The sequence below is a fragment of the Cibotium barometz genome, chromosome 58 (assembly GCF_041138505.1).
Source record: "Cibotium barometz isolate CiBa-2024 chromosome 58, ASM4113850v1, whole genome shotgun sequence".
Taxonomy (NCBI): Eukaryota; Viridiplantae; Streptophyta; class Polypodiopsida; order Cyatheales; family Cibotiaceae; genus Cibotium; species Cibotium barometz.
Window position 1 is genome coordinate 38,233,538 of NC_141103.1, and position 25,026 is coordinate 38,258,563.

A 25,026-nucleotide genomic window follows, 5' to 3' on the forward strand; every position below is an offset into this window, starting at 1 on the left:
TTTTAGCTTGCTTCTATGGCACCACTGTTATTACAAGCATGTGATATAATGCCCACCACACATATCTAATGGTCTGTCAACTCCTTCACCTCTTTCGTCTCCTCTTTTTCCACTTAAAGCCTTTCACCTTCACCTCCTTTTTCTCTTTCCCTTTCTTTCCAACGTATACCTCTCATATCCCTTTTACAAATTAATAAAAAAATTCAACATAATATTCATCTCAACTATTTTATATAATATTTTAACAAGCTACACCTCTAAATTAGGTCACATTTAGTTAAAATTTTCAAATGAACAAGTAGGACATGGTACGCTTGTCCCTATTTGGACATATCACTCTATAACGTATACTTTTGCTTGAAGATTTAGTCCTTTCATTATAACTACAGCTATGCCACCCTTGCACAGCATGCGAGTGCCTAAGTGATCTTCCACCTTGTTTTCAAGTAATTCCATATAGACAAATTGGACTAAAGTTCGTCTACTATTATAGAAGTGTTCGGTAATGGTATTAATACGAAGTTGTTGGTGCTTGTTTTGCCATTTCTCAAAGTACTTGTAGAGAATATACCATAGAAGCTTATGTGGAATCACCTTCTACTGATGGCCTTCGTGGCGAACCCCTTGTCCCTCAGCATCCCGCCTGCCAACTTCGATGCCTGGTTGCGAGACAGTGGCTACCTTGAAATCTTGGATGAATGCGCCATTGATCCTGCTCGTTCAGGACGTTGTGGAATTCTGTCCTCCATTTTCAGCTTTGTCTTGAACCCCTTTGGGAACTTGACGGTAGAGGATTTGGGCCGACCGCCTGTGCCCTGGACTGGGGAGTTTTGGGACTGTGGACGCGGGCTCAGGGAGAGTTATGGGTGGCCTCTCTGTGGTACGCAATTGAAACTACGAATGGGAGAGAATATGAAACGATATATGGGCAACTATCTACGGCTCTTTGTTTTGATATTTGCTTGTTTTGTGTAAGCCTTCTTTCGCTCATAGATAGGAGTTGCATTCCCAATTTCGTAAAATGCTTTACAAAGAATCGATCTACGCTTTCTACCGCCTCATCGGCTCCTTACGGTGAACCCATTAAAGGAAACTATTTCAATTAGAGGAAGCAATGCGATTGCAGTCTGTCTTTAATGATTTAGCATATATTTTATATATGGGGAACAGATGGAAAATTATTTTGAAATAAAGTTCAATTTGAGTTGTTGGTGGTCTTTTTCAAGTTTGTAGTGCCCTTTTGATAGAAGTATTATCTGCTGTAAAGCAAGGACTTCAAATTGAGCTTATGTAAACACTTTAGGTCTTTTGTGGTTTCTGATAATTCTTTTATCCTGTCGTTGTTCTACATACAGAGATGAATGCATGCTTTGTGAATTTCCTTCCCTCTTCTCACTGTCTCTTCAGCCTTGTCATATGTATGCTTCTAGATCAATCTCTACAGCAACCTTTATGGGAGTCAGCTATGACTTTAGACAGCAGCTTCCTTGCTTTGCTGTGTTCGACTCCTGACATATAGCCCTCGTTTCATTAGTCTCTCATAGACAGTGGTTATAAGGGGTAGAGGTTTTATGGTATTGTTGACTTGGTGCTGTATGAGTTTAGTTTCTGATGTGTGGTCTATTATGGGAATTGTGGGTGGTCCCCCTACCCTTCAAGTAGCAATGAGAAAGTACTCTTCCTGTGGTGACACGTGTCTCTTGGAAAGCACTTTGAGTTGAAACTGATCGTGGCTCCCCCCAATACATGGTTCAGGGTCCTTTCCTGTAGAGAACCCATTATCGATGTTGAAATGTGTGCACAAACTGCACCTTAAGACATTGTGGTCCTGGAAAGTGGGGGAGACCATTGGGAAATCTTGGTATGTCATTTTTAGTGACATCTTCACAGGGATCATTCTGCTTTCTAAGCATGTCACTTGTTGTTACAATGTAATCAGGGGCATTGTTTCTGCAAGGTGAAACTTCTAATATAGAAGACACCTCCCATAGACTAGAAGGGAATGGATGATGGTGATATTGAAATGCTGTCAGCACCATATGATTTGACCACATTCACTAGTATATTGGTGTTTGTCTGCTGTTACGTGTACACAGAAGGGGATGCATGATGAGTTTTCATGTTTGAACCAAGCTTGTAGGGTTGGATTGCTGGTCTGGGGAAGATATCCAACAGTCGAGTATTGTAACAAGCTGTCTAGCTAGTGTTCTGATAACATTAAGTGATGTAAACTTGACCACTGGCTGCATAGATAGTCTGATCACAGATGGGGCTGAGAGCATGTCTATGCCTCCTTGAAATCTGCTTGAGGGAACTCCACAAATGTGCTGAGATCTACTGCTGCGCCAGTAGGGAATTGCTGCTCTGCTCCTAAACTAAGCTGATCTACATGCCCACATTCTTTTACTCCTGATTTATATGTTTGTCTTTCCCTTCTCTTGCATCAGACCCGCCAGTTGGGAGTCAGTGTGAAGTCTCTTCCATTGATAGAACTTAAAACAAGGGAGCGTCTAGTGAAGCTCAGCTTCTACGGGGACCACTGCCTATGGATCTCACTGGAGGGCTTCATCAACCCACCAGGATATACTCGGATCCACCTCCCACACTCTTTGAGGATATTGATTGGTCAGCTTAGAGTCTCATCACACTGGTTATGCATGGAGAGTGGATGGGCTGAGGGCATACCTCAGGAGGATCGTATCTGCACTCTATGTGACAGCGGGAGATCAAGTCAGGGGAGCACTTCATCTTCATATACCTTGTTTATTAAAGAGATCCGAGGCCGTCTCTTCAGAGATTGTTATGGATCCCTCCCCAACTTTTGTCACATTTAGATCAGGGATGCCTGTCAGCTTGCATTCATGAGATGATCTGATACAGGGACCGTCTACTCCAGATGGATGCAGGATTAGGGCATACAGCCAGACTCCACTCAGAGCATGATGATGGATCTCTTCTAGCTCGATGATACAGTCCACAAACTCCGGGGAGACGCATGAGTCGAGATCTAGAGTCTGAGCCATGGCAGCTCTGCGAGCGTGTTGATGCACAAATTTGCCCTGTGGATCTTCCCTCTATGTACCTTAGGAGGGGGATATGACTGGTCACCGATAGGGGTGATAGTGGCATTTGTTAGGCATACAGCTATATCTCAGAGGCCGTACATGACCACAATGCTGGTTGTCATCAATGCTCTATCACGGATCTCATACCATTGCAAGATCATGCTCCATCTGACGCTCCACTTGATTCATCCTTGACACCAGCCTTGAGTGGGAAAATAAATTGATACCATTCTACAAATGTCTTCCTTCTTTTCACGTACCACTACTCTTATGATGATCATGGTGTTATTTTCTTTTTTGCTAGGAGACCGGATTAGAGGCTCCCCTCACTCAGCTCATTGTATCATGATCTTTTTAGTGTCATAGATCCTTTGTGGTCTTCTTAAGACTTTTAATAAACTTTCTTTCTTTCTTTATTGTATAGGAAAGCAATCACATTGTCTGAATGCTGATTCTTATGCACATTGTGCATGCTACCCACTAGTGCTGACTATTTGTATCCAAGCTACATGTCCCCTTGACAATCTGTGTCTGCTAGCATGTCTAGGCATAAGGGTGCACATGGCTTTCCCTATGGCTTATTATTGGTTCTGGACTGGTTAGGAGGGTCATTGAGGATGCATTATTGTGATGCTTTGGCTTCCGAATCAGTACTCCTCTGAATGCCTTGTACCAATTTAGATGCCCCACAAAGGCTTTGAAAGTAATCACACCTTTTCAGGCTTGGTTTGACAGGAAGCCATCAATGGATTTCTTCCGTGTATTTGGTTGCTTGCCCTATGCTCTTGTGTTGCAAGAGCTATGTGGATAGCTTGATGATAAGGTGGTGATAACTCAGTGCAGCCCCTTGCTAAATTTAAAATGTGGCAGGCCAAGGAAATTATGATGTGTTTGGGGGGTTCCCACTCATTGCACTTGATGCAGGGGCTGATATGCCCACTATAAATTGGAATTTGCAACGGCTGGTCAATGTGCTAGATGCCTCAATTCAGTGCATGCCTGAACCTATAGATATACAGCGTGTGGATGATGCAATTACACAAGAAAGTTGTTAAAACTCTCAAGGAGAGTAAGCTTTCTGCTCCTTTTGGGGCAAAACTTGCAGAGACACACATGAGGCAGAAGGGTCACATTTTGCTGAGTCAGCTTGCTTGGGTACCCTCATGATAATGTACATTGGATGCAAGCCATGTAGGAGGTATTAAACTCCACGAAGGAAGGAAAGTAACAACTGGGATGTCGTGGATATGCTTGTAGAAAAGAAGGCAGTGGGAAATAAATGTGTAAGCCTGCTGTGTGATGGTGCCCTTGATAGGTACAAGGCTTGGCTAGTTGCAATGGGCTATATGCTCAGAAGAAGGGCCAATCTTCACGATGCGCCCGGCTATATAGGCTTGTATCAGTAGGGGCTATGCGACACTGGCCAAGCTGGAGTGACAGTCCTACCACTCACATTTCTAGGACTCGTGGACCAAGTCACTTCTCTTTGACTCTTTGGTCCGTCCAACAGGGATGTATGGCGCCCCTGGTTGGGGGCCCGATCTTTCATATACGAAGTGGGCACGAGTAGAGAGCCTATAGATACTGATGTTTGCTCGGATGATCCATAGCAAACCATTCGTACCTCATCAGATCCTACTAGCAGAGTTCGGCACCTCACCATTGCAGCTAGATGCGGCCTTCCAGGGCATCAACTATCTACACAGGGTCAGGGATTTCGGCTCCTCATCCAATGGCTGCCTCCGACTACCATGGTTAGCTCTATCCTCCTCCATGGCCATATCCGCCAAGGGGGACTACCGATGTTGGTACATCCACCTTTCTAGTTGGTTCACATGACTGGGCCTCGGCATGGACCGGCTACCCCCCTTTCAGTAGCCACCGCAAGAGAGCAGCCTGCACCTTCGAGTGTACCGATGGTCATCTCGAGCTTGTCAATGTAGAGGCCAAAGAGGTTCAGTGATAGGGGGCATCCTTGCTTTACTTTGATAGTGCTTGTGATCTTTGTGGTCTAGCTAGTGCCGATCGGACCTAGCTCGTCACCCTCTCATAAAGAGCCACCATTGCCCAAATGATCTCTTGGTTATAGCCCAACTCTTGCAGTTGTTTGATGAGGCAAGCATGGGGAACTGTGTCCAATGCCTTGCAGAAATCCACAAAGCAGCTATACACTCGGTCTCCTGTGCTTGGCCTCCTCAATAATCCCCTGGAGTGTAAGGATATGGTCGTACGTCGAGTGGTCCATCCTGAAACTGGCTATCCGGTTGCCATGAGTCCGCGTACCTTTGCACTGGTACTGACCTCACCATCTAAAACTGATGCATAGATCTTGGACATAACATTCCTAGTCATGATGGTCCTGCTTGAGTCCATGAGATCTCTTGCTTTGTGGATGGGTGTAATGGTGTTTAGGGTTGAGGTCTTGGGGAACTCGTAACAAAGAGCTTCATTAAATAACGTTGGCAGGATGGGGCCAATGTTTTGATGCCATAGGCAATAAACTTGGTACATAGGCCCTCATGATCCTTAGCTTGGCCATTATGAAGCTTAAGTGCTGCGTGGGTGACCCCTTTCGATGTGAAGAGGGTGATTATAGATGACCATATCATGTATGCATCCGAGGTCCAAGAGAGCCTGTCCATATGCTGTGATGGGGGCTCGACTGTTGGTCGAGGAGCAGGAGAAGCCCGAGTCCTCTGCGTCCACCTTAGGTAACAAGACCGGATCTGAGTGGAAAGCCAAGAGGGATGTCTGTTGTGTACTTGTCCACGCATTGAAGTCCCCAACAAGGAGGACCTCTCCATGTCTGGAAAACTCCACAATGTCAGGGTACAGTACAACGTAGAGAGAGAGAGAGAGAGAGAGAGAGAGAGAGAGAGAGAGAGTCTATGAGACTAAAGGTGACTGATACAATGGACACGACGCTGATGGTTTCAAAGCAGATCAGCCAGACCGTGTCTACCAATATATATACACACATTAAGGACGATGGGTCTAGTCCTTCTATTGATATTGATACTGGTATTGATACAAAAAAATGTCTATCTACCTCAAGATGATACAAAAAATGGTACACAAAACTGATGATACAAAAAAAAGGAGTGAGACGGTTGTCAAAGGCCAATCATAGAGGGGCCGTCAGGTAGGCCGAAAAAAATCCTACGATGGATGATTGGCCTCTAATGTCACGCTGCTTGGTGGCGATTGCTCGGGGGGAGAGAGAGAGAGAGAGAGAGAGAGAGAGAGAGAATATATTATCGTCCTCTGAAGACCAAAACCGGCCTATGGGACCTGAGCAATACAATATCACAAATACATGGAAGCTCCTCCCAAAGAAGAGGGTAGAAAGAGAAACCACCTTCTAAGATTCAGGTGTATTTCTATGCTTGAAGAGCTTAGACACAAATGTTCCTAAAGCTGAAGGTGACCCCTTATGCAGCAAATCAGCTAGTTTGTTATGTCCCTCAAGGAGGTGATTGAACTCTTTTCTAATGTGTGCAGTGAGGGCATATCATTACCATGTGTTCTTCTGTTTCAACCATACCCTGATCACATAATTGGCATATTCTAGTCTCCCTTGGCATCTTTTTCCATCCCCCTGTTTCAATTTGCAGCTGGTGTGATCTGGTGCGAAGTGAGGCTAAAGCCCTCCGTTTATGCATTGCCATAGGTGTGCAAATGTATTTCTGCGTGGTTGTCTCCCTTCCTGTATAAATTGACCAATATTCGGGGTTGATATATGTGCGATAGTACTCAAATTTATCTCTGTTTTCAGTTGTTTGCCATTTCCTGTGTAGTGCATTCAGCAAGTCATAATGAAAAGCCTCTTCATCAATCTCCTCTGAAGAGTAGTTTAAGTACTCTTCTACTTCCCACTTCTTGAACCATTTTCTTAGGTCCAGTGTCCATCCGGATGTCAAAATCTTGCCCTTGATTGTCTTTTGGAGCTTTTGACTTTCTTCCCATGCTCTCTTTGGTAGCCTTTCATTATTCATGCACTTGACACCTTTGTGATGTATCTGAGTACTCGCTTTAGGGCATGTAGTTCTATGGGTATACATCCTGTCTCTAGGAGTAACAGAGAGTATGGTGTAGTAGCCTTGATGCCCAGATGTCTCCTTATGAAAGACTTTGCATTTTTTCTATCTCATTCCATGTTGATGGTGGTATACTCCCACCCGATACCTCTACTCCGTAGAGTACTGTCTGTATCACATATGCCCCAAAGATCATATTTCGTACTTGCCACCTTCTTGTATTGCTATTGCTGCATTCATTTTCAAATTGGAAGTACTTCCCCCATCCTGCATCAAGTCTCCGTTGTACACAGCTGTTCCATCTGTTATTGGCTGGAATTTCAATGCCCAGGTATTTGAATGAGTGCACTGTCTCAATGGGTTGGCCTCTGTATGAGATTTGGGGGGGGCTGCTTGGCTGTCTAGTCTTGACTATCATGAGTTTAGTTTTGTTGACATTAATAGCCATCCCACTTTCTGCACAAAATATGCTGAAGATATCCATCATTTTTTGCATCTTACTTTCACTATCAGTGAAAACAACCACATCATCTGCATAAAGAAGCAACCAAATCACAAGACTTGCTAGATGGGGGTTGGACAGCTCTTCTTTACATGCTTCTTTGTTCACCAACTCCTCAAGTCTATCAATGCATATGCCAAACAAAGTGGGTGAGAGCGGGCATCCTTGTTTTACCCCAATATTACTATAGAATTCTTGAGACATCCCATCCTTACATTTTAGCTGGCATTTTACTTTCTCATAAAGCCTAAAGACAGCAAACCTTATTTCCTTAGGCACTCCTATGCATTCCATTCTCTCCCACAGCACATCCCTGGGCACTGTATCAAATGCCTTCTTAAAATCAATGAAACAACAAAAGAGTGCCTTCCCCTTGAGGCGGGTTTCCTCCATCAAACCTCGGAGGGTGACTAGGTGATCCACTGTACAGTGTTTTGGTCTGAAACCAGCTTGTCCCATTGCTCTTTTCTTTTCTTTCTCTGCCCAAGCACTCAACTTTGCCTCTACTATTGTGCTATATAGCTTGGCCAGAGTGGAGCATACCATAATGGTTCTATAATTTGTTAATTGATTGCGGTCACCTCCTTTGTAGATTGGTTTGATCCAATTCTCTTGCCATTCTGTTGGGAAACCATGCACCAAAGCTTGGTTTAGTGCCATTGCTATGTGCCCTTGCGTGTGCTCATTTGTCCACTTAATAAGTTCTGCTGTGAGATGTAGAGTGTCTGCTGCCTTTCCATTTACCATTTTCTTGAGGCCATCTTGTACATCTTTCAATGAGAACAAACCATGAGTATTACTGCTGAGGGGCATGCTCGAGCCTTGGGATGTGTGTAGAGTTGTTGAGTATACTCCAACATCTCTGTTTCTGTAAAATCTCCCATGACATCATTTGGCCTTTGTTTAATTCCTTTCCATGCTCTTCTAGGATGCTTGATAAAGTCAATTGCATCTGTCCATTCCTTTTTCACAATATGCGCACGTCTCTTTTTACGTGTAAGAGCATGAAACTGTTTCTCAGCTGCTCTTCTTTCATCTCCCATTGGGATCCCCTTTAGTGCATTCCTAGCTGCCTTGCACTCAGCATCAAACCATACATTGTATGGTAGCCCTTTCTTACATTCTTTACTGTTCTTTTTATGCCCCAAAACTGACTTGGCTGTAGTGAGGATAGCATTTTTCAATTCTGTCCACCCAATTTTCTGTTTTTCCAGCAGACAGGACTTTAGAGTCTCAGCACTGACTTGGCTGTAGTGAGGATAGCATTTTTCAATTCTGTCCACCCAATTTTCTGTTTTTCCAGCAGACAGGACTTTAGAGTCTCAGCATACTCCACCTTCTTTGCCTCATTTATATGATAGTTACACTCAGCTCCTTTATGCTCTTTCAAAGTTGCCTTGGCATATTGAGCCAAGTGAAAAATTGTGAATAAGATGGCCAGCTTCCAAACCAGTCAATGCATAGTCAATTACACTAGGCCCCCCACTGGCAGGGAAACAAGTAGGAGAATTTGATTTTGGGAAAAGGGCTGTACCATTTACCACCAACATGTGCATCCCGTTCATCAGTTGTTCCAATGCTCTACCATGTGCATTCACCTCCTTATCCTCTGAGCATCTACACCAAATGGGGTCAGTTTCTATCTCATGGTCCTTTATGTATTCTTGCTGAGTAAGGTACTGAAACTGTAAGTCTCCTATCCGTGCATTGAAATCACCAATGAGCAAAACATTTCCTTGTTTGCTGAACATAGCTATATCCAAGCATAGGTCTCCAAGTGGCTGAGATGGGTCAACCTCGTGTCTCTGGTAAAAGGGGGATTCTTTGTGAGGAATGTAACATCCTGCAATGTAAAGTGGTCTTTTTCAACTAGACCTCGTATGACAACATTCTGTGATCTTTTTTCTCTCTCTCTGTACTCATTGACATCTATCCCATCTTCTGATTTTTTCCCCTTGTCTAGATGTGCATCTGCCTGGGCATGTCCATTTACTACTTTACTTGCCCATGTCACTGAGGTGTCTATCTCTCTCTTGCATTCTATTTGAGGCTGTTGTGCCATATTTGCTCTTATTTTTTCCAAGGTCTGTTCCAGCTCACATATTTTTTCCTCTTGAGTGATAGTTTTTTGCTCCAAATTGGCTATGGAGTTCTCTTGCATGGCCACCTTTTGCTCCAAATCTGGAGAGAGAGAGAGAGAGAGAGAGAGAGAGAGAGAGAGAGAGTATTAAAGTCTTCGGGAGACCATGAAGGTCTATGAGACTAAAGATAATTGATACAATGGGCATGACGGTGGTGGTCTCAAAACAGACCAACCAGATCGTGTCTACAAAAAAAAATGTATCAAGGACAGTGTGTGTAGTCCTGATACTGATACTGGTACAAAAATGTCTATCCATCTCCAGATGGTATAAAAATGGTACAAAAAATGATGCTACAAAAAAGGAATGATAGGGTGGTCGTCAGAGGCCAATCACAGAGGGGCCGTCGAGTAGGCCGGAAAAAAATATTGCGATGGATGATTGGCCGTTGACGTCGCGCTACTTGGTGATGGTTGCTTGTTGGGGCGGTGGGTGGCCCTATGGCAAATGAATGTGACAGTGATCCCAGTAGGGCGACTTGATAGCATAGACGGGAGGTTGTGAACTCGGATGTGGGAGTCTGTCCGAAGTCGTAGCTATCGTGGCTCAGGATCTCGCTCACGTCCGCGTTGTCTGCTAGACTGAGGAGAAGTGTCCTATGACTAGAAGAAGTCGGTGATGATCTATTGGGAGGTATTTGGCGATGTAGGCTAGATGCGTTGTCATGCTCTAAGAGATGTATCTTGGAGGCGGGTCATCTCATGGATGAATGCTGTTAGGCACCGCTAATCTGGGTATTGTTGAGTTTTTGAGAGAGGACCGAATCCATCGTAGAAAAGGCAATGGTAACGGCCTTGAATAGCATAATAGATAGGGCATTTGAGGGCAAAGTGCTCCTCCGACTCGATCTCCTATAGGTCGCAAAGTGTGCATATGCGGCCCTCGTGGGGGATACCCTCTGCGCGTCCATTCTCAATCCACAGTCTGTGTGATGAAACCTTGAACTAGCCTAGGGCGATCTGGAGTGCATGTGGTTGATGAACCTGCGTGTAGCCTGGGGGAATAATGAAGCCCTCTTGCAAAATATATGGAGGTAGTTCCGGAGGTAAAACTTGAGCTTCACAGGAAGCTTGAGGGGGAGGAGCCATGTCCTGAAGGTGTGGAGCTGGAGCAGATCCTCTTGTATAATCTGGTTGACCTCCTGGTCAGTGGGATAGGCATAGGATGAGGGAGCGTCGAGGTTGTACTGAAAGGGAGGCAACCGACCGTGTCAAGGCTTAGCTGTGTGAACCAACTGGTGAGGCGACTGTACACATATTTGGTCCCCCTTGGCAGATAAAGCCATGGAGGAGGCTAGGGCTAGCCATGGTAGTCGAAGGTGGCCGTCGCATGAAGAGCCGAAATCTTTGAGCTGCATTGTTGAGGCGCCAAACTTTGCTAGTAGGATCAGATGAGGTACAGAGGGTTTGCTGTGGATCATCCGAGCAAACATCAATATTTGTAGGCGCTTCACACGTGCCCACTCCATATCTGAGAGATTGGTCCCCCAACAAGAGCTGCCGTACATGCCTGCTGGGCAGACCAAAGAATCAAAGAGAAGAGACTTGGTCCACAGGTCCTGAAAATGTGAGTGGTAACACTGTCGCTCTAGCCTAGCAAGTGCTGCGTATCCTCTACTGATCTGGGCCTGCATGGCCAGGCGTATCATAAAGATCGGTCCTGAGAAGAGAACACCCAATATGTGTAGGATCCAACTATCTCCGCTGGGTTTCCAACGAAAAGGAACTGCTCTCGGTGCATAGCAGGTCGAGAAGTGTTGAAGATTATGACCTTGGTTTTCCCAAGGTTGACCTCAAATCATGAGTGTCGCAGAAAACCTGAAGTGCATCTAGGTGTCTTTGAAGGCCAGCGCTGAGGATGATAGTAGTGTTAGAATAGAGGTCATTGTCCCAATTGTAGGCATTGATATGAGGCTGGCTTGGGACATGCCTGTAGACAGTTGGGTGGGCAGTTAGGGCAGCAGAGGGAGGACAGCATAAGGGAAGGCAACCCCCAGTTGGGGCTGCCTAGGGGCTGGCCAGCCCCATTTGAGGGGCCTGGTCGGCTAGATCTGACCGACTAGATGTTAGCATTATATGCATCTCCTGTCTACAGTGTACTTGTGTGCACACTGCTCTGAGTGAGGGCTTCTTTGTGGGTGTGCCCGCCCCTCGTGAGGTTCTTTCATTCCCGGTTCTGCACCTGTATCTGGCACTATCTTCCCATCCTTCGGAGGCTCTTCCTACACTCAGAGGGGGCACCTAGAGGCACCCAACCTGGGGCCAGTCGGTAGCCCAGTCGGCCCCAGCCCTGGCCGACAGACCCTGGCCGACAGCTCCCAGGGCCGACCCCCTTCTAGCCGACCCTCCTACTGGAGGCTATAAATACCTCCACCCCCCTGGGTCAGTCTTGACTAGTTTAGTGGCTCCTCCAGCCTCCTTGCTCCAGGCTCCTCCAGCCTTTGCTGATCCAGATCTCGCATCCTCTTGCTGCCATCTGCCAGGCCCTGTTGTTCAGCCTCCTTGCAGCCCATGTCCTGATCAGCCCACCTCAGCCTCCCTGCTCCCAGGCTGACTCCTCGTGTTGCCTAGGCCCCTGCTCCATAGCCCTGCTGGCCCAGTGATCAGCCCCGAGTTCCCCCGCTCCCCATCCAGTTCTGTGGCTCTTGCCTCCAACCTCCAGGCACGTGTTCTTTGCCTCCTGACCCCAGCCTCCTTTCTCCCAGGCTCCTCCTCCAGTTCCCCTGCTCCCCATCCAGGCTGTGCTCCTCCTGTTCCCAGGTGCCTTGTGATCAGTCTCCCCCTTTCTAGTGGTCACCCTGATTCCCGTGAGCACTGCCCTGAGTGCTGCTCCTCTTTTTTCCCATCTGTGCATTCACTGCTGCCCCAGATTGCAGCCCCTTGTGCCCCTATCCTCTGCTCCAGTTCAGCCCCTTCTGCAGCTCCTGTTTCTCATCCTGTTCAGGACTATTGTATCACAGTTGCTGCCCCATTCTTGGGCTGATATATAGGAGATTTGTTTGGTGGCACATCTTGTGTTGTTGTCTCTGGTGTTTTCTGTGTGATTCTATTGCTTCAGTATGTTTACATCTTCCGCTGCCACTCTTGACATGGTATCAGAGCACCCGGTGCTCCCCGATCCTCTCCGTCACTGAAGCTGACACCCCACCTACAGGCGACTTCAGTTCCTCTTCCTTTCTGTACCCTGTGGCCCTCTACTGCAGGACGACACCTATTCCTGTGCCTATCCTGATCGGCAGTGCCCTGTGTGCACCTTGTTCTGGTCGGCAGAGCTTCCCTTGCCTCTTCCTCTGTTCGGCAGCTTCTCCTATGCACCCTATGCTGGTCGGCAGTGCCTCATCTATCTCTTCCACTGGTCGGCAGTGCCTTGTGCATACCCAGAGCTGGTCGGCAGTACTTCAGCCTGCCTCTGTCCCAAGATCCCCTCTTGTTGCTAGTCGACAGTTGAAACCGATCCTGTCAAGTGGGAAAGACTCCGTTGGACACCCACACGCTTAACAGCACAACTTTAAAACCACAAATTTGAAATGGACAACTTAATACAACTTGAAATTGAAATGAAATGAAATGGAAAGATGGACACCAGCACTGGGGCCGGAACGGGCCGACCCCCCCTCAATATATGATATATTTATTGGGAGTATTTAATGAATACAATGCTCCATGGGTTCCAAGAACCAGATAATGTCCATGTACATATGAAAACAGTACCAAACAAATAGGCTCGAAGTCGAATTTCGATGTAGAAGCTTGAAGCAGTACGACCACTAGTGTGGTTCAATCTCTACGGTCCTGTGCTTTCACTGGACTCCGCGGAGAGCGCCTCACTGGTGTTCCGAGACCACGCACAAACAGGCGCTCTCGTACTAACGCCTGGCTCTCCCGATCTCAGCACCTTTGGACCGAGGTTCTCCAATAGAGCTTGGACAACCCGGCACCGAACGGGTGTTGGCCGAGCGGGATGAATCCCTTATCAGATTTAAACATAAAATACTTTACTGAAATCTGAAATTCACTTGTAGATGGTTGATAGAAAACCAATACTCGTGGTATGATGAAGCCACCCTTGTTGAAGAAACAGTTGCCTCGTGGTGAACCACCAAGACAAGTATCACCGCAAAAGACACAGCCGCCTGCTGTGAGAGAAGAAGCATCCACTTGCAAGGGAGGAGAGGCCTGGCTGCAGTGTGGAGGAGCTCAAGCAAAGTCGCCTCCTGAGGGTAGTGTTCTACTGGCTGGAACACAAGCGCACAGCCATAGCCGCCTGTAGGGGCATACGTAGCTTGGAGAGGTGCAGCCGGTAGAGGATGGGCAGCCAGCAGGTACTGTCGCCTGGGGAAGTAGCCGCTTGTAGGAAGGGAGAAGAAAGGGTAGTTTGCTGGTGTAAAACGTGCAGCCTGCAGGAGAGCTCACGCAGATGAGAGGGCAGCACCACCTGCTGGTGTACTGACGCCTGGGGAAGTAGCCGCAACAGTTCAGGGTCGGCTGGAAGGGAGTACGCCTGGCTGCTGTACACAGGTGCAGCCCACCTGTAGGAGAATAGAAGCAGCCGCCTATAGGAAGAGTAGGCGCAGCCAGCAGCAGCATAAACAGCCGCCTTTGATTTGGCTCAACCGGCAGCACGTGATGAAGCTCAGGGTGATGAAGGCGCACAGAATCAGAATATGTACGCAGCCTGAAGAGATGTTCGCCGGTTCTCACGTAAGGTGGAAGCAATGATGTCTACGCTTGATGGAGAGAGTCTTTTTTTTATAAAAATTAAGGTGTAGTCTTCTCTAGTGAATTCCACGCATACATGTGGGGGGAACTAGTGTGGGTAGGTGACCATGCCCACCCCCACACTCACTTAAAAGTGGGGCTCCCCACCTTGGCCCCTAAGTGGGTGCCCAAAGTGGTGCCCACATTTAAATGAATGTGAACACTTAACCTTATAAAACAAAGGGGTTAGAATAAAATAATAAAAACAACATGTGCAACATACTTACCACCTGTTCACATGCACCAAAACTCGTCAGAATACAGAGCAGACTTCACGACTCACTGGCAGGCGTCCCCGCTCAGTAAGTAACACGTCAAGCAGGCAAACACACAAATACATGTCATGCGAAAACAGTTTCAAACATGCAAAATATGTGTGCATGTGCAAATAGTAACATGGACATATCTCCCGTTCATGGAACAAGTACAAAATATCTGTCGGCACAAAACTGACACGACGTAAAAACATAAAAACCTAGTCTTCCTATGGAGTGACAGTCCCATAGGTAAGACACAGTTCCAGGCACGAGTCTCCCTATGGTGTGACAGTCCCATAGGCAAAACACGGCACGAATACTGGCTCTTCCATGGCGTGACAGTCCCATGGGTCGAACACAGTCCAGGTCATACACGGGTGGCACTGGTCTGGCTCCCGTCCATACGACACCATCCTGCTAACACATGGGTGGCACCAGTCTGGCTCCTGTCCATGTCAGCAAAATACTGGCCTCTTCACATGAGACAGCGGCCTGGCCTCAAGTGAACGAGACACAAAATCTGGAGATGGACCAAATGGTTGGCCAATTGGTGACATCCCCCCGGGCTTCTAAAGAGTTGACCTCAACTGAAAAGCCTCAAGATATGCCTGCAAGAATTGTGGATAATCTGCAAAATAATCCTCATTTACCCACTTGGCATCAATAGGCAAATAATTCTTAAACTTCACAAGGTATCTCCTGGAAAGCTTTCCTGCAGGTAGCTTTCTCTCCTTGTGAAAAACAATCTGTTCTGGCTGAAGGATCTCCTCAAGCTCTTCAATTTCTGGCGGATCTTCTGTTGACAGGCTCATCAGGATCTGGCCCCACATATTTCCGAAATAGACTCACATGAAAAGCATTGTGAATCTTCCAATGACTAGGTAAAGCAAGCCTGTAGGACACGTCATTGATCTTGTGAATCACCTTGAAGGGTCCATAATAGCGAGGAGAAAGCTTAGGATATGATCCTTCTCGTCCTGGCCTCTTTCGAAGCCTAGCCTTCTCAAATTTCAGCAATACCCAATCACCTTCTTTGACTTCCATGTCCCTTCTATGCTTGTCAGCAGCCATTTTATGCTTATCCTGAGATCTTGCAATGGCTGTCCGCACCTGACCAAAGGCAACATCCAAGTCACGAACATATTCATCGGCTGCAAAAATCTCATCCTTAGTATGAAGGATGGGTGGCAAGACCACTCTGCCATAAATAATCTCAAACGGAGCCTTTCCTGTGGAAGCATGGATCGTATTGTTGTAGGCAAACTCAACAAGTGGAAGATACTTCTCCCATGCAGTCTTTTGATCTGCCACATAACATTTCAATAAATCCAACACAGTTGAATTTGCAGCTTCACTTTGGCCATCCGTTTGGGGATGATAAGCTGATGAAAACTCAAGTTTAGTACCCATATTATCAAACAAAGCCCTCCAAAAGAGGCTGGTAGTCCTGGGATCTCTATCCCCAACAATGGATTTAGGCATACCATGATGCTTGAAAATATTAGCAAGAAAAAGCTTTACCATATGATCAGCTTTGATGGTTTTCTTGACGGGCAAGAAATGAGCTTGCTTGCTAAACCTGTCCACAATAGTCCAAATAGCATCATTCCCATGCTGGGATCTAGGCAAATCCATAATAAAATCCATCGTGATACTTTCCCAAGGTTGCGAGAGAATAGGCAATGGCTGAAGCAAACCTGGAGGCTTTTGCCTGTCAAATTTCACCTTTTGGCAAGTAATACATGCACGCACATAAGCCTCAATGTCTTTACGCATGCTCGGCCAAAAGAAATACCTCTGAATCATGCGAGTAGTAGGCATAATACCTCTATGACCAGCATAAGGTGGAGCGTGACATTCGTCCATAACCTTTGGACGCAAATCCTTTACCACACATAGGCAATTATCCTTCATGAGATAACCCTCGTTGATAACATAAGAGGCATGTGAATGACCAGCCATCAAATCAGTCCATATATGGCAAAAATCAGCATCCAAATGATACAAATCTCTCATAGCAGATAGGTCTCCATGAGAGGCCACTGAGACTGCAGCAACATAAGGCCTCCTAGATAGTGCATCGGCCACCACATTTTTCTTTCCTGGAGTATGCACAATCTGAAAATGAAACATGGAAAGAAAGTTTGCCATTCTCATCTGCTTCTCTGAAAGCTTGGTTTGAGATAGAAAGTATCTCAAGCTTTGATGATCTGTCTTGACTACAAATTCAGCCCCAAGAAGGTAGTGTTTCCAAATCTTTAAGGCGTGAATTACAGCCAAGAGCTCTTTCTCATAGATATCCATATGAAGCTCAGCATCATGCAAACGACGGCTCTCGTATGCAACTGCATGCCCTTCTTGATTTAGGACAGCTCCTATGCAATCACCACAAGCATCACATTCAACCACGAATGACTTGTGTAAGTCAGGAACAATCAATACTGGACCACATATGATCGCATGCTTGAGCTGCAAGAAAGCATCCTGTTCCTTTGAAGTCCATTTGAAAGCAGTTTTCTTCTTCGTGAGATCATGTAGAGGAGTGGCAATCATAGCAAAATGCCTTATGAAACGCCTGTAGTACGAACATAATCCCAGAAAACTACGTACTTGATGTACGTTTTGCAATTCGGGCCAATTCCGAATGGTCTCTATCTTTGTAGGATCCATTGTAACTCCATCTTTGGATACAATATGACCCAGATAATGAATCTCTGAAAGGAAAAACTCACTTTTCTTGGCATTGACGAAAAGTTTATGCTTCCGCAACTCTTCGAACACTGTGACCAAATGAGTTCTGTGTTCCTGCTCATTCTTGGAGAAAACCAAGATATCATCAAAGAAGACTCCTGTAAACTTGGGATGGGGTCGGAATATCCTATCCATCATACGATTAAAAGTAGCAGGAGCATTGGTGAGACCAAAAGGCATTACCAAGAATTCATATAATCCGAAGACTGTCTTGAATGCAGTCTTATGGACATCTTGTGGCACCACGCGTATCTGGTGATAACCACTCTTCAAATCAAGTCTGCTAAAGCAAGCTGAGCCATCAAGCTTATTTTATCATCAATACGTGGAATTGGGAATCTGTTCTTGATGGTAAGCTTATTCAAAGCTCTATAGTCCACACACATACGGAAGGATCCGTCCTTCTTTTGAACAAGAAGCACAGGAGAGCAGTAAGGTGAGGAACTGGGCTGAACCAAACCTTTCTCTAAAAGCTCGTTTACCTGCTTCATGATTTCTTCTTGTTGTGCAGCACTCACTCGGTATGCGGGTTTGTTAGGAGGAGAACTACCTGGCACAAGATCTATACGGTGATCTTCGGGCCTTTTGGGAGGTAATTCACTTGGCAACGAGTCAGCAAAACAGTCGTTGAATGCATTAAGAAAATTCAGCCTATCATAAGACATAGCATCCACATTTTGATGATTTGGCACAAGACTATCACGCACAAAAACCAAGTACGCTGAAAGACTCTTTTTCATTGCTTTATTAATTTGGATGTGTGATACAAGTGGGATGGAATCCCCTTCTTTGCCAGTATCAATAAAATGCATGCGGCCTTTATGCATAAAAGAAATCATATTGGACTTGTAATCTTTGCGGGGCTCAAGCCTATGGTGCCACGGCTTGCCCAACAATACGTCACATCCATTCAGTGGAGCAACTAAGAAATGCTCATTATCAAGGTGGATATGGATACGCAACTTCCCTATTAAAGGGGTAACCTGCACCTCTTTACCAATAAATGCAGCTTCGGCTTCAATCTGAGGTCCCATATGCTCGACCTCAATTCCCAATGCAGCTGCCATTTGCATAGAGATGAAATTGTCAGTTGCACAGTCATCAAACATGAAGAGTGCGGGCTGATCCTTGATTTGCCCCCAAGCCTTGCAAACCATACGCTCTTTTGCATCATGACCTGTATTTCCTTGCACATCAAGAACTGCATGTACATTAGCTTTGGTGTGCTTGTCCTCGTGCTTTGATTTGCGATCTGGGCATTGTCGAAACATGTGGTCTTTGCTACCACAAGAAAAGCATTTTCCATCCTTGGCATATTGCTCTCTTTGCTCCGGGGTTAATCCGAATTTGTTCTTCCTTGGGCCCTGTTCTTTAGATGTGTTATTTTCAGCTTTACCACCCTTGTAAGGCTCCCGGAAGTTCTTTTTAGGTGGCTGTCCACCCTTTTGCTGATTTGGGACAGCCTTGTCTTTCCCCTTGGAACCTCCTTGATCCTGCTTAATCTTGAGCACCAATTGCTCCGTAGCAAGAGCAGAAGCTGTGAGTTGTTGCAACGTATGTTTCGGGTGCAATTCAATACCCAATCTATATGCTGGTTGCAGTCCAGAACGAAACTTCCTCTTTCTTTCATCCTCAGTGATTTGCATGAAGGGAGTCACTTCCAGCAACACTTTCCAGAATTTGTTAACATACTGTTGCACACTTTCATTGTCTCTTTGTTCCGGCCTGTCCCACTTTTGAGTGAGAGTTTGCTTTGCATTGGGTGGCAAGAATTGAGCATAAAATCTATCCTTGAATTCCTTCCAAGTGGAGATGAGATCCTTGGTGATCTTTTCAGTGATCCACCAATGAGCAGCAGTCCCTTTCAAAAACATGCTAGCATGGCGCACCTTTGACTTTTCTGTGAAGTCCTCATCGCTGAAAGCAATGTCGAACTGTGCCACAAATGCTAACACCTTAGAAGCATCATGTTCACCATGAAAAGCATCAAATTTGACAGATTTGTCACTTGCTTTGAATTCCTTGAGCTTCCTGGCATGAGGCTCATGGTCTTCTCTTTTTCTTTTCCCCTTATCCAACGGGGCAGCCCTATCTCCATGGGCTCCATGGGCCGTCATAGAAGTTTCATGGGACACGGTGGCATGTGCTCCACGAACTCGAAACTCAGATGCATGTGACTTACCTGCATATGGCATGGTCTCTCCATGAGACAACTCAGAAGGCAAAATTTTTCTGGAAGTAGACCTGTCACCATGAGATACAAACATAAAATACTTTACTGAAATCTGAAATTCACTTACTTGTAGATGGTTGATAGAAAACCAATACTCGTGGTATGATGAAGCCACCCTTGTTGAAGAAACAGTTGCCTCGTGGTGAACCACCAAGACAAGTATCACCGCAAAAGACACAGCCGCCTGCTGTGAGAGAAGAAGCATCCACTTGCAAGGGAGGAGAGGCCTGGCTGCAGTGTGGAGGAGCTCAAGCAAAGTCGCCTGAGGGTAGTGTTCTACTGGCTGGAACACAAGCGCACAGCCATAGCCGCCTGTAGGGGCATACGTAGCTTGGAGAGGTGCAGCCGGTAGAGGATGGGCAGCCAGCAGGTACCGTCGCCTGGGGAAGTAGCCGCCTGTAGGAAGGGAGAAGAAAGGGTAGTTTGCTGGTGTAAAACGTGCAGCCTGCAGGAGAGCTCACACAGATGAGAGGGCAGCGCCACCTGCTGGTGTACTGACGCCTGGGGAAGTAGCCGCAGCAGTTCAGGGTCGCCTGGAAGGGAGTACGCCTGGCTGCTGTACACAGGCGCAGCCCACCTGTAGGAGAATAGAAGCAGCCGCCTATAGGAAGAGTAGGCGCAGCCAGCAACAGCATAAACAGCCGCCTTTGATTTGGCTCAACCGGCAGCACGTGATGAAGCTCAGGGTGATGAAGGCGCACAGAATCAGAATATGTGCGCAGCCTGAAGAGATGTTCGCTGGTTCTCACGTAAGGTGGAAGCGATGATGTCTACGCTTGATGGAGAGAGTCTTTTTTTTATAAAAATTAAGGTGTAGTCTTCTCTAGTGAATTCCACGCATGCATGTGGGGGGAACTAGTGTGGGTAGGTGACCATGCCCACCCCCACACTCACTTAAAAGTGGGGCTCCCCACCTTGGCCCCTAAGTGGGTGCCCAAAGTGGTGCCCACATTTAAATGAATGTGAACACTTAACCTTATAAAACAAAGGGGTTAGAATAAAATAATAAAAACAACATGTGCAACATACTTACCACCTGTTCACATGCACCAAAACTCGTCAGAATACAGAGCAGACTTCACGACTCACTGGCAGGCGTCCCCGCTCAGTAAGTAACACGTCAAGCAGGCAAACACACAAATACATGTCATGCGAAAACAGTTTCAAACATGCAAAATATGTGTGCATGTGCAAATAGTAACATGGACATATCTCCCGTTCATGGAACAAGTACAAAATATCTGTCGGCACAAAACTGGCACGACGTAAAAACATAAAAACCTGGTCTTCCTATGGAGTGACAGTCCCATAGGTAAGACACAGTTCCAGGCACGAGTCTCCCTATGGTGTGACAGTCCCATAGGCAAAACACGGCACGAATACTGGCTCTTCCATGGCGTGACAGTCCCATGGGTCGAACACAGTCCAGGTCATACAGGGGTGGCACTGGTCTGGCTCCCGTCCATACGACACCATCCTGCTAACACACGGGTGGCACCAGTCTGGCTCCCGTCCATGTCAGCAAAATACTGGCCTCTTCACATGAGACACCGGCCTGGCCTCAAGTGAACGAGACACAAAATCTGGAGATGGACCAAATGGTCGGCCAATTGGTGACATTAGTACCCTTTGTGCCTCTTCCACTGGTTGGCAGTGCCCTATATGCCTTTCTTCTAGTCAGCATCTTCCCAGATCTGCTCCGAGCTGTGAGCCCTGCTCAGATCTTCTGTTGGGGTGATTGATTTGGTTTTATCATTTTATATTTTGTGCCGTGTGCCCCAGACTATTGATAGCAGCCTACTGCTTCATCAAGAGCCTCTCCCCCCCTTCCTTCATCGCGCATCGGTCGGCTCCCGTCTTCACCCGTGCGACTTTATCCAAGGGTCCTTGGCAGAGTGTGTTAGCTCTTGTTTTCCGGCTTCTTGAGATCCTTTCTTGCTGCCCCCGTATGCAGCCCAGTGCCGCTTTCATCTGCACGTTGGCTTGCCGGTGATCTCCTTCAGGCACTCTGTGGTTCCTCCCCGTATTCTGTACCTCTTCCTCGACGGCAACTCTTCCTTTGTGTCTTTCCTTTGTCTCGGCAATTCCTCTCTCTCCCTCTGTTGCTTCCACCCTCCTCTCCCACTGTCAATGGGACCCATAGGGTATGAGAAGATCCTCGGGAGACGACTCTTGCTTGCCATCCTTGTCCTGATCATGGTTACTATATGGCAAGGATTTGCAGAGACCCAAGATAGCTTTTCAGCTCTTGCCCCTACAAAGGTTTCAGCCCCTTCTATGGCGCTTGATAGAACCCACTGTCAGCAAAACTTCTTGATTTATTGGTTGATTCTATATGGCAGTGGTACCGACAGTTTTACAGGAACCTTGGCACCTTTGTGATTGCCTCGGGTCTGCTCCACTGCCTTTGGTTCCTCTGCAGTGGTAATCTTAGTTTTTGATTCCCCCCCCTTCTTCTATTTTGGAGCCAAGTCCTCTGTTTTTGACTCCTGATGGCTTCCTATTGGAATTTGCTATTATTCCCCCCCACTCCTCCCCCCCCCCCCCCCCCCCCCCCCCCCCCCCCCCCTGATGGTTTTGCCGATACCAACCTCAGTAAACAGAGGGGGCTAGTTATCCTCTTCTCTGGTTACTCCTTGTTCACAGGTTCCTTGCTTCCCGGTACCTCTTCACTGACAAACCTTCCTCATCTGCACTACACTCCGAATCTTGGATTGTTTATTTACATGGCCCCAACAGGGAACATACTCTCCAGAGGGGGACTTTCCCGCTCATCCAACGGATCATTCAGCCTTATGAGTCTTTTAGAGCCTACCATGAGGGTGATTTAGATGCTTCTTGCATGAAGCTTTTCTTTTTATCTTTGTGATCTACAAAAGAGCCTCCATCATGGAGATTCGTCTTCTTGTAAATTTTTTATCATATGATACATTTTGCCCTAGACTTACTTTTAAAAAAAAGAGTGTGTGTGTGTGTGCACAAAGGTCTTGATCCTCTTTATCTTTTGCTTTTTTGTAGTTGGGTTTTCACCCCCTTTTTTGGGGTTTCCCATCTCAGTAATATGATGAAATAGTTTTAGCCCCCCAAAAATGTGTGTACTTTTATATATTAAATTGGATGATTGAAGCTCATGATCGATACCTTTCCCTCTGCAGAATTGAATGTATCAACAAGAACGGGATCAAGGAGCTGATGTAGATCCCCTCGGCTTAATGCTCCAGAAGCGTGCCGTTGGAAGGGTTATGCTCGTCAAATTGTTGCCCCCCAGCAGAAGTTCCTGAATGTCGAACTGTTGAAAAAGTAGCTGTAATGGACTCGGGTACTTTCTACTTGTCATGGTGAGCTGGTTGTATCTAAAGTCAAGGATGCTATGCGACAACGTCCGCGTGTAATAATGTTGCTGGCTGTAGTTGCAATTAAGCATCTCCGCAATGTCTCCTGGATGTCACCTGAAAGATGGTTGTTTTCAAGACGCAAAGTGGATAACGAATTACAAAAATGAATGCCCAAATGGTCCACGATTGAATCTACTTGGCGAATCATACGCTGAAGATTCAGACATAGAGGTGCTGGACCTTGGTACAAGGACTTCACTGATGAGGAGGTATATGTTCTGGATGCTACCAACCCACCTGAAGAAATGGTAACTGCTACTTCCCAACAACTCTAATCTATGCTTTCTATAGCCGAGTATGATGGTGAACTTTCTTCTCCTTCTTCTCCTCTTGATACTATGAATTTTATGGAACCTATTGAGAACATGCATGAGGATAATCTACCAATGGTGCTTGAAGTGTTCCAATAAGATGCCTTCTTGACATCGAGGAGCAGTGCAATCAGGTATGGTTTGACCACGTTGATGGTACAAACATGGTTCCTAAGGAGGTTGGTTACAAGGACAAGACAAAGGAGTTGACTGATGTAATGCCTACCTTTGAGACCTTTGAAGTTTTTCCTGATGGCCTCTTGATTTGGAAAGAGAAATGGAGCAATGCATGCAAGAATCAATATGAGATAGTATTCTAAGGGACACAACATATTCTCCTCCATACTGACAGACGAAAGGGGTGGAACTCTCTCCTTTCCAAACCGGGGGGAGTGGAGATTTATATAGATCTTTGATGCAACATCCAGGGTTCATAGACCACATGAGACGAGATGGCGTGCCATTAGAACCACAATGGGTGGATGATGTAGACTTCGCCATATTGACATATCTGGTGTTTGATCGTGGCAGGAATTTCTACCATTGATCATGGTTATCCCAGGCATGTATATGCTGCGCAACTCATAAGGATCTAAGATATGGTCTGGAGCATAGGGAAAAAGAAGCCCAACTATTGTCACTTACAATTCATGGTGCGGCCGACTATGGGCTAGGAAGAGGACAAACTTGGAAAAGTAGCATTATTATATTTGGGGGGTTACAACCTCACCTTGCCTATTTAAGAAGGCTCTTTTCTTTGTAATGGACACAGACACTCCTCATTTGTCACCCAACCTTCCACTTATAGCGATGCTCCTCTCCACTCCCTTAGTCCATACCCATCTCCTTTGAGGCTCTCTCTCACTTAGTTTTCCTACGTCCACATAGAATGCTCCATCACTTCACTTCACTTGTATTCCATCCACTCCTTTCCATTGTACATGAGCCACGCTTCTCCATGAATATAGTTTCATGCCATTACTCTTTCGCTATGAATATCTTTTGAGTCACTTCCTATTTTTTACATTTGTATCATGTTCCTTCCCTCTCTTCCTCATCTAATTCGAAATTGACGGCACCTCATATGCCATGATGCATTACGGCATCCTGAATGTGTATGTTTACAACAACGCCACCTAAACGTTGCGCATCCACAGTGTCATGTGTTTGTTGCACTCCTCGAGGCAACGCTTGAGTTTGTGCAAAATCTTGCGATCGCTTTGCCTCTGTTTCTGTCCAATTCAATCATTCGAGGAGAGAATCTACATGCACCCTCAGCTCCAAAGTAGCCCCTTTAAGCGCAAGATTTAGCTCCTCGTAGGTAAGGGTGAATGTCTCTTATCGAATGTCATTGACATTTTGTACAATCTATTTGGAGCTGAAGTCCACCCCTCCTTTTGTACAAACTGCATGTAAAGCATTTTGGCAAAGAATAACGGACAATATTGATGATGGAGAGTATGGCCGAAAACCTCGAGGTAAATCCTCACGGAATTCGCCTTGATTTCCGCATTCATGCATTTATCCACCTTCCATCGACCCTTCTCTGCTTCACTTATTAGCACGGGCCACACTGA

General features: G+C 46.2%; 1 protein-coding gene across 2 annotated transcripts; it reads left to right on the plus strand.

The window, feature by feature from the left end:
* Nucleotides 1-561: 561 nt before the first annotated feature.
* On the plus strand, nt 562-24,391 carry LOC147606248 (PRA1 family protein H-like). 2 transcript variants are annotated; one of them, XR_015265092.1, is made up of 2 exons: nt 562-971; nt 22,899-24,391. XR_015265092.1 is itself a non-coding variant. In XM_086792763.1 (2 exons), the coding sequence occupies exons 1-2, from the start codon at nt 583-585 to the stop codon at nt 22,934-22,936; spliced, it is 336 nt and encodes a 111-aa protein (XP_086648889.1). In that variant the 5' UTR covers nt 562-582; the 3' UTR covers nt 22,937-24,391. The 2 variants fall into 2 exon arrangements, 1 of the variants encoding a protein (XP_086648889.1); XM_086792763.1 differs by having other exon boundaries at nt 562-880.
* Nucleotides 24,392-25,026: the final 635 nt, after the last annotated feature.